General features: G+C 33.7%; 2 protein-coding genes across 6 annotated transcripts in view; one reads left to right on the forward strand and one right to left on the reverse strand.

Moving 5' to 3' along the window:
* Positions 1–502: 502 nt before the first annotated feature.
* Positions 503–11664, forward strand: LOC115233176 (ras GTPase-activating-like protein IQGAP1). The gene is made up of 24 exons (XM_029803467.1): positions 503–828; positions 1216–1309; positions 1398–1632; positions 1749–1893; positions 2043–2200; positions 2283–2417; positions 2518–2602; positions 2691–2782; positions 2871–3036; positions 3120–3283; positions 3673–3807; positions 3890–4046; positions 4142–4387; positions 4480–4643; positions 4736–4879; positions 4958–5326; positions 5429–5593; positions 5684–5797; positions 5879–7999; positions 10070–10227; positions 10396–10507; positions 10623–10747; positions 10863–11139; positions 11224–11664. Exons 1-24 carry the CDS (start codon positions 789–791, stop codon positions 11383–11385), a joined length of 5763 nt encoding a protein of 1920 aa, XP_029659327.1. The 5' UTR covers positions 503–788; the 3' UTR covers positions 11386–11664.
* Positions 11407–15143, reverse strand: part of LOC115233175 (3-hydroxy-3-methylglutaryl-coenzyme A reductase) — a 16643-nt gene continuing 12906 nt past the window's right edge. For all 5 annotated transcript variants that reach the window (XM_029803465.1, XM_029803466.1, XM_029803461.1 and 2 more), the window contains 3 exons: positions 14915–15143; positions 13465–14705; positions 11407–13003 (listed from right to left, as the gene is read on the reverse strand). The exon at positions 14915–15143 ends at the window's right edge or, in 4 of these variants, runs on beyond it. In XM_029803465.1, the coding sequence (XP_029659325.1) occupies positions 12871–13003; positions 13465–14705; positions 14915–15143 (1603 nt within the window). In that variant the 3' untranslated portion in view covers positions 11407–12870. The remainder of the gene's footprint in view (positions 13004–13464; positions 14706–14914) is intronic.

A 15143-nucleotide genomic window follows, 5' to 3' on the forward strand; every position in this document is an offset into this window, starting at 1 on the left:
TGTATGTATGTATGTACGGAATGTACATTGTACAACCTCTAACTTCCGCAATTTTTGAGATATCGAGCTAAATTTTTTAAAATGTATAGAGTATCATTAAAGGATGATTGGTATTGAGTTCGAGAATTTGTTGAGAATCGGTGAAAGGGTTCATATTTTATAAAATTTTGAATTTTCTGAAAAATACACTCTGACTTTTGCAAATTTTTAGATATCGAGTTAAATTTTTTTACATAAATAAAGTATCATTAAAGGATGGTTGGTATTGAATTTGGTGAGGATCGGTGAAAGGGTTCATTTTTTATAAAATTTTGAATTTTTTGAGGAATGTTTGTACACGCTCTAACTTTTGCAAATTTTTTGAGAAATGTCTATACACGCTCTAACTTTTGCAAATTTTTTGATATCGAGTTAAATTTTTTTACATGAATAGAATATTATTAAAGGATGGTTGGTATTAAATTTAATGAGGATCGGTGAAAGTTTCCTCTATGAGGAAGCCAATATTGAAAAACCCGCTTATTGTAAGGAGCTTAAACTTTGTGAACGAAATAAAATGATGAGGAAGCAATGTGCAAGTTTCTAATTTACACAATTTTTTGTTTCGTTTCCTATCTAGGTATTCGATATACACCGTGACTGTTCGTTTCGCATCGTTGTCAGCACTGTCGTCAGTGCTGCCGCGGAATGACATATTTGAATTCGAGAGAGTGTAACGTATTGTTCGATTTGTTTTTCACCTGTTGCACTCTCCGGCTTTTCGTGTGTGACAGTTGTTCGTTCTCAGAATGATCGACACGGCTGACGTTTCGACGGAAGATGGAAAAGGTAAGAAGATCGATAATCTATAATCTCACTTCGTTAATTAATAATAAATATATGTCTCTGCATTCTCATATACGAATAAATCTTGGGCTTCTCTATAAACACTCGTTAGTTTTGAGGGTCAATAAATATAAATATAAATGATCAGTAAAATTGATAAATTTGCATTTATACACGTATAATTAATTATAATTATACACGTGTATACATGTATAATTATGTGCTGGTTATTTGGAAACAGCAAAGCGGATAAGTACAAGCTTTGAGAAAAACATTACTGTGACATTGACATTACAAAGTGATAGTTTAAATGTGCGATATTTATATGTATAAATGCGTGGTATATTTCGATTAAATACAAATGTTTACGATTGCATGAATGAATTTTAGAAGAAGATGTGGGGAAATCTGCAGAAAAAATGGATGAACAACGCAGAAAAACATTGGCATATGAGTATCTCTGCTACCTGGAAGGAGCGAAGAAGTAATACATTAATATAAAAGAGATATATATTTTAGATATATTTTTTTAAAGTAAAAAAGATATTGAAATTTATGAAAATTATTTGTAGATGGATGGAAGCTTGTTTGAGAGAATTATTACCTCCAACAACCGAGCTGGAGGAGAATCTTCGCAATGGAGTATATCTGGCTAAACTCGGCCATTTTATGGCACCTAATATTTTACCATTGAATAAAATCTATGACACTGAACAGCGCAGATACAAAGCTGTAGGATTGCAATTTCGTCACACGGATAATATAAATTATTTTCTCAAATGCTTGGTATCTACGCAGTTACCATTGGTGTGTGTGCTTGCTTATATAATAATCATAAAAAAAGAGAATGTTTTATTAGTACAATACAAATATGGACTTTTTGTTTACATTGATACATTTATCAATATATTTGCTTTTTACAGACATTCCTACCGGAAACAACAGATATATATGACAAAAAGAATATGCCACGAGTAATATATTGCCTTCATGCCCTTAGCACACACTTATTTAAATTAGGTAAAGCACCACCAATGCAAGATTTATATGGAAAAGTAAATTTTTCTGGTATGTACTTTGTTCTCTGCAATATTATTTAGAAAATGCAAGGATATTACAATAAAATAAATAAAATGTCTTACTTGGATGTGTGAAAGATAATTATAGTTATATTTTTATGTGCAATTTTTGTAACAATTGTTATGTGCTTATTCTAGATGAAGAGATAGATGCAGTTAGTAAAGAACTGCAAAAATATGGCATTCAATTGCCCCCTTTCCAAAAAATAGGTGGTTTATTGACAAACAGTATTGCTACAGACACAGCTGCTCTTCATGCTGCTGTGATTGCAATTAATCAAGCTCTGATAGATAATGTACGCTTCTTTTATGTTAACTACAAAGTAATTTCTTCACAAAATAATTTTGCATATTACCAATTAATCTGTATACTTTCAGGAGAACGATAAAATTCTATATGCACTTCAAAGTAAAGAGGCACAATTAAATAACATTAAATCTGCTTATATCAAGGAATATACCGAAGCATTATTGGCTGCTAAAAGTGCAAAAACAGAGGCGTCACTTAATAGAGTATGTGATTATATTATTTGCATAATTTTGTATGTTTATATTCACTTTAATAATTTTATTAATCTTTCATTAATCTTTCTATTAATACAATGTTATTCAGTCTCTCAATGATAGTTATGTAGCAGATGTATATGATGAGCTATTAACACAAGCAGAAATACAAGGACACATTAATTATGTGAATGGTGAATAAGTATTATGAAATACAAATTTTGATAATTATTGCCAAATTGTATGTGATTTAATTTGTTATTGTGCCAAAATATATTTCAGCTTCCTCTGCCCTGAAAGTTATTGTTTCATCTGTATTGCGTGACAATGCTGAATTAATTACTGCTTTAGGAGTATCAGTATTACCCTTCAAGGTATAGGAAGATATAATTTTTTGAATATAAACTATTTGCATATTAAAAAAAAAGAGATTTAATTAATATTGTAAATATTATTTCGCAGAATATAGTTTCTGAGAATGTTGAAGATTACAAAGAACAACTCATGCTGGTATTGAATGAAGAACCGTGGAACGATACGTATGCATCTGAAAGCATTCAGTACTGGACAGACACATTTCAGAGAGCAATTGACAAAGGAAACGAGAATGCGCAGCGACGCCGCAAACGTTAATATTATTTAACAAAATTTCTATAAATGGTTTTTTTTTTTTTTAATGACTATGAAATAGAATGCTGATTTATATTATAGGAGAGAAAACTATAAAGCTGCTGAACATGGCTTTAGAATCTGCAGATAAAGAGAAATTTTATGAGATTTTAAAAAGTCCTTATTTGGAAATCTCTCATTGCATTGATGAGTATGCGGTTCCATTGTATTACCAGGAGATGAAAGATGATCGTACAGAATCTCAAGTAAGTTCATACATATTATATCATCTTTCTGTTTCTTAGAAATAAAAGAGTAAAAATCTTATGCAATATCAAATATTTATTTTATGTGAAAGCGTTCCATTTTTTTCTCGTTAACTTTTTTGAATCTACTTAAAAATTAAATAGTTAATTTTTTTCCATGATTCAACGAGTAGGGAATATTAAGAAACTCATGTAATAAACAAATTTATTTTAAATTTGTATTTAAAAATGCTTCAATTCTAATTTTCTGTAAATTCCAGGAATTGGAAAATTTGAAACATTTTTTTCCAAGATTTGACAATACATTTAAATATTATTATTTTTCTTTTTTTATTTACTGTTATTGCGACCAACTTTTCCATTAATAGCAACGATTTTGTTTCTGACAGACTGATCTGATTTATAATGACATAGTGACTAGTGTACGTCTATTATCCATTATAGCTGCTATTACCAAAGCAGTGGACACGGAAAATCCAGATTTTGTTTATGAAAAGCTGTCAGATCCTGATGTATATTTATCTGTAAGTTTACACAAGAATCTATAATTATTTTCACTGACATATAGAAACAAGCTGTTTTAACATAGTGCTATAATCATTATAGGGATTGGATGAATTAAATAAAGTAAAGTATGCTCAGACACTAGCGACGTTTCGACAGGTGAAACTAAAAACGTCCCAAGAATGTTCTTTATTAACTTATAGCGACATTCAACAATGCATCTATACAGTGAATGCAGAGTACGACGAAGGTTTTGAAGGTAGAATATGAATATCGCACTAATGATACATGTGACTACATTTTTATATATCAAATATTATTGAGAATTAATATTATATAATTTTCTTTAAACAGTTATAAAGATTTTACAGCAGATAAATCAAGCTATAGTGACGAACGATCATGAGACCATGATGAGAGCCTTAGAAATGATAACTGACAAATATAATATACCCAAGGTTTCGCACAATGCTTTGCTTTATTTAAAGATGTTTAAAAAGCGTTTAATTGAGAAAGATTCTGACGGATCTGAGTTATGGTTGGATGACATTAAAACTGTAGCAAAAACAGTTACATCAGAAATTGAAAAAATCGAAAACGGTACGTCGGAATCGATCGCATTTGTTGATTATTAAACTAAAACTTATCATATAATAGATAAAAATTATCTTAATCTATTTCGTTATTTATAGTGATTGAATTTTTATACAATATCAACATCTATGTACAAGATAATAATATGACAGAAGCTCTCAAGTGCTGTAAAAGCTTTGATATGATTGAAAATTTTAAAGAGCTTACTAAAGAATGTCAAAAGAGATGTTTTCTAGCATTGCGGCAATTACAAGAGCGGAAGGTATAAAATATTTTTTTTATATATAAAAAAAATAAAATGTACATCTTGGGTATAAAATTATATAATCATTATTTAATATACTTTGATTGCAGTGTAAAATACATAGTTGCCCATATATTTTGTATATGACCAATGAGAGAAATGAAGTTTATATCGATTTAAAAAGCAAAAGTTATGCATGGGAATGTCCTGCAGATATTAAGAAAACTTATCATCTCACTATAAATGATATAAATGTACGTATGTGTTCTTTCTGAGTTTTATGCCTAATTAAAGATACACATTGCTAACAATTCTCTGTTTTATATTTGTAGGAAACAATTAAATCTGTTGTAATAGAGAAACGTCAGAAAAATTATGTAATGTACGATGAAAAGTTACTTATTAGATTTCAAAGTTGGATTAGGGGATATCTATTACGTAAAAAGATTGCTGATAGATATGCTTATATCAATGATAATGTAAGGAGTATTGTCATGATACAAGCATGGTGGAGAGGCATCAGACAACGTAACCGATATCATAAATTCCTGAAAGAAAGAGAGCGGCAATTAAATGCATTATTACATCATAATAAATTATTAAATACAAAAATAAATAAAAATGATAAATTACATCAGGATAAGTTATTAAATGTTAAAAGAAATAACAAGAATGATAAATTAAATCGATATAAGAAACAGGTAAACTCTTCTTTGAAGTTAACTTTTGATTAAGTATTTTAACAATTGCATTTCTTATCACTAAATTACAACTTATATTCATAAAATGTTTCTTAATTATAGGAAGACAAGATAATAAAGATACAAGCTTTATGGCGTGGTCGAGCATCGAGAAAAGCCTTTCACGCGTTATTGCGCTCGGAGAAACCATCATTCCCTGTGGTCAGGCATTTTTCGACAGTATTAGGTTTTAGCGCGGAGGATTACGACAAGGATTTAGAATTACAAGTACGTTGATTTTTGTATTATTTACACATATTGTATCAATATCAAATACTGTAGCAATATAAAATTTGCTCTCATGGTCATTTGTTTTAGAAATTAAAGCACGAGGTCGTTCAATGTATAAGGCACAATCAGAATTTGTCGGAGCAATTGAATAACATGTATATTAAAATAGGATTATTGATACAGAACAGAATAGCATTACAGGTACATTTCCTTCCAAAGCTTATTGTTAGTCAATTATGCAATCAAAATTTTAACTAAAACATCTCACATATATTTATGTAGGACGTAGTAGCGCACGGCAAGAGCTTGGATACTCTCGCAAAGGAACAAAATGCGAACAAGAATCAAAGCATTTCATGCGATCCCGCCGCAACACCACACAAGGGTCTTAAATCGTTAACGAAGGAAGGTCGTAAAATGTTGGAGGGCTATCAACACCTGTTCTATGCACTGCAAACGAATCCGCAATATCTCTCCAAACTGTTATACTTACCACCTAGTAACAAATCCAACAAGTTGTTCCTGAAAAACATCATCTGGACATTATTCAATTTCGGATCGAACACAAGGGAAGACTATTTATTGCTGAAACTCTTTGGTTATGCATTGAAAGAGGAGATCAACTGCAATTGTCATCAGCCCTCCGACGTATTGACTGGCAAGCCGCTGGTTCGCGAGATGGTGGTCAATTACGCGAAACAGTTTAATGGTCAGGTATCATTGAAGCAAATCGTCGGTTCGTTGATTGAGAAGGTTTTGGAGGAAAAGGATCTGTGCATGGAGACGAATCCGGTAGATATATACAAGCTCTGGCGAAATCAGCTGGAAATGGAGTCTGGTAAGTCTCTGGATATGCCTCACACGGTGTCTCAGGAACAGGCGCTGAAACATATACCAGTCCAGGAATCGCTTACGAGAGCGATAAATCAGTTGAAGAAGATCTCTCTCGAGTTTCTCAACAGGATAACGAGATCCCGCGATCTGATTCCTTACGGGATGTTATATGTGTCGAAGGTCCTCTACAGCTCGCTAACGGAGAAGTTTCCGCTTGCTCCCGAAAAGGATATCCTGAAGGCTGTTGGTAATTTGATTTATTATCACTTCATCAACGCCGCAATTGTAGCACCGGATACCTTCGACATCGTTACGTTACCAGTCGACAGATCTTTGTCCTCCTGCCAAAGGAAGAATTTAGCCAGTATAGCCAAAGTGTTGCAATTCTCCACTTCGAAGAAGGGTTTCGGCGAGGAGGCACCGCACTTGGAATGTTTGAATCCCTTTATAATTGCCTGCCATGAAAAGTTCAAAGACTTCTTTCGATATTGCTGTCAAGTGGAGGACCTCGAAGAGCACTTTGATATTCATGAATATACGGAGGCCACGCTTATACAAAGTCCAGAGATATGTGTATCTTTGCAAGAAATATGCGAGATACATGCCCTGATGTTGAGATATGAAGACGTGATAGCGCCGGATCCATCCAATCCTTTGCACGATTTGTTGGACGATCTAGGACAGGTGCCAACTGTGGCATCGTTATTAGGAATATCCAACGCGGTGTACGAGATGAATTTGGCGCGATATAGCAAGCAAGAGGTATGTCTAGTACTGACAAACAAATTTCAAGTGCCACGAAACGACGACACGAATCTGAACAATCTCTTTGTGAAGGCAAAAGAATTGCTTGTCTCGGTTATTTCATTCTTGAAAAAACCGACTCTGATAGAATCCCTGGAGATCACTTCTTCTCCAATGTGCGCGAAGTTTGATTATTCATCCGTGTCGGCGACAATTCGCGAGAGCTCGTCTATAAATGATTGCAAGATGCAATTGCGCGCGTATCTCAATAAACTCGAGCTAGAAGGATGGGTGACCCGTGTGGACGGTTATCAAACGATCGTGACCGCGATAGCGAGGGATATTTGCAACAAGAACAAGTATCGTATTGCGAGGGATAAGGAGTTGCAGACGCTGCGCGCCACCAAGATGCGATTAGACGAGAAAACGAGATATTATCAGGAACAAGTCGAATTCTATAATGAGTACATAAGAGGTTGCCTTCAGAATCTGCACAGAGGGAAGAGTTCGCTTCGCGCGTATCAAGCGATGCAAAAGGACACTCATACCTTGTCCAAACTGCGATCTAAAATGACGGTCAAATACTCTGCCTGGAAGCTGCAAGAGAAAGGCGTGTTGATGGAGGTCGATCAGACCCTGAGCCCAACGGAGATGAAAAACGTGATATTTGAAATAAGCCCGACGGAGCGCAATGGCGTTTTCTCTGTGCGCTGCAAGTTCATGGGCGTCGAACTGGAAAAACTCGACATTAGTATACAGGAATTGCTCGAGCTGCAGTATGAAGGTCGCTCCTATATGGACATGTTCGGCAGAGCGAAAGTCAACGTGAATCTGCTCTTGTATCTACTGAATCGGAAATTTTATGGCAAAAAGAATTGAAGGAATTATTTTAATCGTCGGCGCATTCTTCTGTAACATCAGAATACAGAAGAATACGCATATTAAACGTGCAATTAATTGCCAGCACGTGTTCAGAACGCGGGGACAGTATTTTATCATCATAACAAATAATTAAAAATATTCTTTTATATTTCGAAATTATTTTCGTAATCGTCAATACATTTTAATATGCAAAACTACATATAATATGTGAGACATGGAAGTTTATGATGAGTTTTACTTTTCCACCAAAATAAGGTAATACAAATTATTTTCTCTTAGCGATTCTGCAAGCACAACTGTAAATTATGATTCGCGATAAAAGAAGTCGATATTTTATAATTTTATATCTTCTAGATTATTTCAAATGATATATATGATATATTACATTAGCTTATCACACCGTTTATATTTATTTTTTTATTTCACGCGATATTTTTCTAATAATTAAGTAGTCTATGAGCATTGCTATAATGCAGTAATTTTATAGGATAATTTCACAAATATAATTTCTATATAATGTGTGTCAGTCTCTTTAACAGCAATCTATCTAGTCTATGACATAGCATGCATTTTGTAAATAATTGTATTGTATACGTGAATATTCAAAGTATCAATATATCGAATATTCACGAATACAGTTATTGTATTCGAAATATCAGTGCGATGGAAGCTTGACAATGGTCGCTCAACATCATGTACAGAAAATCTGAGTAAACTTATTCAATTCCTGATTGTGAATCTGTATACATGCGACTCTGCAATGTAGACATAAGAAACTATTATTCTAAGTTAAAAAATTCTAGATCAATATTGTAATCCATACAGCGCAGAACATTGCAGCAATATTGCCGCAATATCGCTGCGATATTCTGTACTGTATGGTTTTTTAGGTTTTGGCGATAGAGAAAGAATAAGTTGTCAATTTTAATAAATGTGCGTTTTATGCCTTATATTTTAAGCCGTATTACGTGTTCTTCTATATGAACCTACTCCGATTATAAATCAAAATATCTAAACAGAACATCCAAAAGCCTCGGAAATTAATAGAGAATAATTTGGCTTGTTAATATATGTATTGACCAACAAATTAGTATTAATTCCAAATAATAGAAAAAAAATATTAAAATCTACAATTTCTCTAAAAATGTTATATATATATATAGAAACTTTTAAAATTCTTTTCAAAAAATAACATATTCTGTAAATAGATGTTTTTTTAACGAAACATTCTTTTATTTTTATAAATAAAGCAAATTCTTTTTTAATTCTATGGAAATTTAATTTTACGATTTACATTTTTTACTGTATTCGGGTAACACGCTCAAAAGAATGCTTCCCAAACGCACCCCTTTTATGTCATTCATCAGCAAGTCACGTGTATTTCAAGTGCATAAAGTGCATAAAGTGCAAGTGGGTGTAACTATAGATCTGTAATCTGTGCGTGTTGCTTGCATCTACAATATTCTTCGCTTTATTTATCTTCAATGCTCGAATAGAAGTTTTAGGGAATTGCAAATTACAAGAGTATATGAATAAACAAACGTCAATTAGTACGAATATGCCGAAAGATCGTATATAACAAAAAAATTCAATTGATTATTATAATTTTCATCCTATACAAATTGAATCTTTGGTTTAGCGTCCTTTTTCGCCGTACGTCATAGAATTTTAAACTTGAAATTGGTGAGTAATAACCTCTTTATTTATACAAACATGCAGAGATACATGTGCTAAATAACTTTTACGAGATAAAGACATTCTTTAGTTTATAAAAGAAGGCAACCGTTTTTTATTTTAGAATTCTGTTGACCAATTTGTTTATTTAGAAAATGCTTATCATTTAAATGTGCTAATATGTTTATATAATGTAATACCCTTGAATATTTTTATATATAGGAATATATATATAGGAAAACAGAATACATTTGCTTATTTTAAAATAAAATATTTTTCTTTTAAAATATATATATAATTGACATAAAATATATACATGCAAATTTGGTAATTTACAAGAGAATGGCTAGCACAACATCAGTAAATATAGAAAGTGATTCTACTAAAAATGGAAGCAACGTGGATATGGAAAAGCAGCTTAAAGAGAGAGCTGAAAGGAATCGTCAGAGAGCACTTTTGTTAAAAAAATCTAAGATTGTAACTCATCCATATACAAGGTATACGACAAGCATATATATATAAAAGAATTATATTATGTAAGAGTTGAATGAGAAACAATCTTTCCTTGTCAATAATCAAATTTTTGAAAATTTTGTATAAGATTAACTCATTGTCTTTAAAAATATGCTTGAATAATATGCTTGTAATCAATAATATGGTTGTAGAGAAAACAGCGAGTCAATAAAAGGAAGATCGTTAAAACTTCAAGGACAGCGTGTTATCGATAGTGGTGGAGGCTTCCTGATAGAAGAAAATGATGAATTAGAACAACAAATGGTATAAAAACATATTTTATATACATATATATATATATATACATATATATATATATATGTATATGGTTATACATTATTGTTACGGAGTTTACAATATTGCACATTTATTTAATTAGCTGAAGATTAGAACAGAGCCAGAACCTGTTATCGGTAAATTTAACGAGTGTGAGGAATGCCAACAGAAATTTGGGGATTCATATCTTTTTCAAACATTTGATCTGGCTGTCTGTGATAAGTGCAGGTATGATAAAAGCATTTAAAATAAACGATGCCATCAAATTTTATCTTTTTTTCTGCATATATCTGTTAATAATCTCGAAAAATTGCAATTATTATATCATTACACATTACTCTAGAGATAAAGAGGGAAAGCATTCTTTAATTACCAAAACAGAAGCTAAACAAGAATACTTACTGAAAGATTGTGATCTCGATAAGCGGGAGCCCGTGTTGAAGTATATTGTGCGAAAGAATCCTCACAATGTGAATTGGGGCGAGATGAAGTTGTATCTTCATTTGCAGATAGAGCAAAGAGCTTTAGAAGTATGGGGTTCGGAGGAGAATCTGCTGAAAGAGAAAGAAGCTCGCGATATGAAGCGAGAGGGAGCCAAGATAAAAAAATTCAACAAAAAGGTACCTTGTTCTTATAAATTGAGATTTTAATATATATCTCATCTCTTGATGCTAAAAGAAATTTTATGTTTCATGGGAATAAAGATCAAACAGCTGCGAATGCAAGTGAGAAGCTCATTGTACGATAAGACGACAAAAGCATCTCACACTCACAAGTTTGGGGAAGATACATATAATGAAGAGGATGATACTTATACGCATACTTGTACAATGTGCGGTTATGAAGAAACATACGAAAAAATGTGAACATTAGAACACAGTAGAATATGCGAATTAATGTATATTTAATATCATTAATATCATTTTATACGAATTAATGTATATTTAATATCATTAATATCATTTTATACGAAGATATAATTTTTGCTCGAACTTTCTACGAATTTATAGATAAGTTTCTCGAAATCGGTTTTCTCTCGGAAACTTATTAGGGCTGTGTACATGATATTTATACCTCGTTGAGGGTTATTTGATTCATACAACTCTTATTACTTTACAAAATAAAGTTAAATAAAACGGTTTATCTTATACACACAGTTAAATTTTTTAAATTCTTAATTAAGGTTTTAACAACATTCAATGTGTTAAACGCATACTAAATTTACGAGGTATTTGAAGCCTAGTAATTCAGTTCTTTTTAGCGCATTTCTATTTATCACTTTATAATTTTTAATGATTGCATAATAATATAACGATTATACTTCGTATACAACTTTCAAACATTATTTTACTTGAGACAGTCGCGCGCATAACATTAATCTTCACTTACATACACCTTCAAATGCATAAAAATAGAATAATTTCACAAGATATATTGTTTTTATAATGATTCTATCTAATCTTATTCCTAGTTTTCAAATTTTCTCTCGTGTATTTGGATGCATTTTATGTTTCCTCTATTAACTTCACTAAAAATTAAAAGTCTATGCTATTTTTCAGAAGACATTACTCAAGCGATATTTTCGATATCACACGGAAAGCTAATCTTTGAATTAAATTTTATTTAATTCTTTTATACATTTGTCTTGCTATTCATTATCGCAATACAAATGAGCATATACAACTGAGTATGTCTGGTCCTTCAAGTAAAAGTTTAAAGAGATAAATAGTCGCATTGAACTGGCCACAATTGTGTAATCTTTAATTGAGACCTAGGACAGCTAGGAAAACATATGTTATTACATGTTATCGTTATTGTATCAGATGTTTGAAATCTATCGAGATAAATATGATCTCGTTCGGACCTCCTATACTATATTCAATGAAATCTGTGACTATAAAATTACAATATTTATGTGTCGTTATAATATATAGAAATAATAGATGCAAATTTTATATAATTTATTTTTATTGTTCTATATATCTCTTGTAGTTTCTACGATTAGCTTCATCGGCAGTTTTTTAAATTTGAGATTTAATTCACGTACGAATTTTGAATCCTGAATCCACTGCAGATTTCGAAACGCAATCAGAAAATTTATTATTTACATTATAGCATCTAGAGATAAAGTTGATCATTTCTATCAGAACACTTCTCTTTTCATACATGTACATATATATGCACATACATATTGTAATATCTATTATAGTTCGACCTACATCTCGCGTGCAGCAGAAACATGCATACTTAAATAATTGTTTCTTTGGGATATGAGGCAGGTGCGAAACAATGCGCAGACTATAGTTTGTTTTCCACGGAGATTACGGAAACGTACATCCTGCCGCTTAACGCTAAGATTTCTGTGTGAAGTCAGCGCAAAGATTTTGCGAGGATGGCAAAACGCTTGGCACAGTTAATTTGTTGCTGTCGCCATTACCGCCGCTGTGAGTTGTATTCATCGAGTTATTAACTAGAATAGATGATCTGCAAACAGAGCAAAATATGCGATTCATTTGCAAAATGAGATTTGAAGTAAATTAATAACTAAATAATTCTATATTTACGAGAAAGAAAGGAGCATATATTTAATTATTAATAATTAATAATACATTAATAAATTAACTGAACTAGTCGTTGCGTTCAAAATCGAATAACTCATTCTATCATTCAAACTTCTGTATTAAATCGATATTTTTATGAGAAAGGAACATTGTATATTTTAATTTTAAGTCTTCTTTTGAAAAATGTGAGTTTAAAACAGTTTGGGGAGTAAGTATTTTCATTTAAACATCTTAATGTTATTAATACTATGGAATATCAGGAAAAATTGTTATATTAATAATATAATTATTTTATCATAGCTAGCTATCCACAATGTAATAATAATCGGCTTTCACCATTATTACATTTAATTCCTCAATTTAGATATTCCATAAACCACGTACCTGTTATGCCTCAAATGACTCTTGACCAAATGTCCGGCCGTTAGCGCGGCCATTAAAGATAGTTCGCCAGCGAGCACAGTAGCGCAAACAATTCGGGCGAGTTGGCTGGCGTTCTCACCAGGTACCGCGACATGCGGCCCCTTCACCCCCAGCATCGCTAAGCACGCGCCTTGTGCCGGCAGACCTGTACCGCCGCCCACCGTGCCAATCTCTATGCTAGGCATCGTGCACGACACGTATAGATCCTTACCCTCGGTGCCCCACGGTTCCATTAACGTCATGCAATTACTGCTACCAACGTTCTGCGCGGGATCCTGTCCGGTAGCGATAAAGATCGCGGTAACAATATTGGCGGCATGAGCATTAAAGCCGCCTACACTGCCTGCCACGGCTGAGCCGATCATGTTCTTGCTGATATTGACGTCGACCAGCGCATGCACCGATGTCTTCAGCACATTAGTCACGATATCCGCAGGTACGATCGCTTCGCATACCACGCTTTTACCCCTGCCCTCGATCCAATTAACGGCCGCGGGTTTCTTGTCAGTGCAAAAGTTTCCACTGAGGGAGAGTATCTCCATGTCCGGAAAGTGGGTCTGCACCATCTGTAGGGATTTCTCCGTGCCTTTTGACAACATGTTCATACCCATGGCGTCGCCAGTTTTGGCGACAAAACGTACGAATAGATGTCGACCGGCAATCCGCACATGGATCTTCGTCAGGCGGGCGAAGCGACTGGTTTGATCGAAGTTTCTCTTCATCTCCTGAAAGTTATCCGGTTGTTGCATCCACGACATCGCCTCACTCGCGCGTACGATGTTTGGGAATCGCACCACCGGTCCGCGAGTCATGCCGTCAGCCACTATGCGACTAGTCACGCCGCATTTGATGAGCGCGCGGCTACCACGATTCGTGGACGCCACTAGGCAACCCTCGGTCGTAGCCATCGGCACATGATACAACTGACCGTCTATCAGCAATGGTCCGGCGATACCAACCGGCACCGGTAAATAGCCGATCACGTTCTCGCAACAGGAACCTAGTACTTTGTTGTAGTCATAATTCTTGTATGGCAGATCGGCCATCTCCTCGGTGAAGTTACCGGCGGCGCTCACAAGAAGACGTCTAATACCAACGCCGCGTTCCATGTCGCCCACTGCTTTTTCCAGCTGATATGCAGCTATGTGTTTATGATGCACTAATTGTATCACCTCCTCGTCCGTTAACACGTTGGCTCCGAGCTGCAAAGGAAAACGTTGAAATGAACAATCTGGTCTTTAATGAACAGATAGGCAGAGAAGATGCACTACAGGCTGCCTGCTTTAAATATTTTGAATAGCTCATCTCTTTTTCCCAGCAAAATAATGTATTCAGTTTCCATGTGAACGTTACAGAATTATGTATAATATTATAGTAATAATATAAGAGAATAAAAAAATATAATTCTTACCTCAGACTTATATATTTCAAGACAGTCTTCTACACTTCTAGGAGTTTGAGATGTTTTCAGCGATAAATCGTTCTCGCCAATCGACTCGTTCACGCCGTGATATATCGCGTCAGTTTGCACCTCCTTGTCGGTATATTCCACATAGGCATCATTGTCAACCTCAATCCATCCACCGCCAACGCCAGATAGAGGAAAGACCGGCTGTTGAATCGCCGACAACGTTGGAATG

The sequence above is a fragment of the Formica exsecta genome, unplaced genomic scaffold, assembly GCF_003651465.1.
Source record: "Formica exsecta isolate Colony F162 unplaced genomic scaffold, ASM365146v1 scaffold161, whole genome shotgun sequence".
NCBI classification, from domain to species: Eukaryota; Metazoa; Arthropoda; class Insecta; order Hymenoptera; family Formicidae; genus Formica; species Formica exsecta.

Excerpts from the sequence above, each read along its gene's own strand:
- LOC115233176 (XM_029803467.1), top strand. The coding sequence starts at position 789 with ATGATCGACACGGCTGACGTTTCGACGGAAGATGGAAAAG. Across the intron at positions 10,748-10,862 it reads GCTGTCTGTGATAAGTGCAG|AGATAAAGAGGGAAAGCATT; the intron begins GTATGATAAAAG and ends ACATTACTCTAG. Across the intron at positions 11,140-11,223 it reads TAAAAAAATTCAACAAAAAG|ATCAAACAGCTGCGAATGCA; the intron begins GTACCTTGTTCT and ends ATGGGAATAAAG.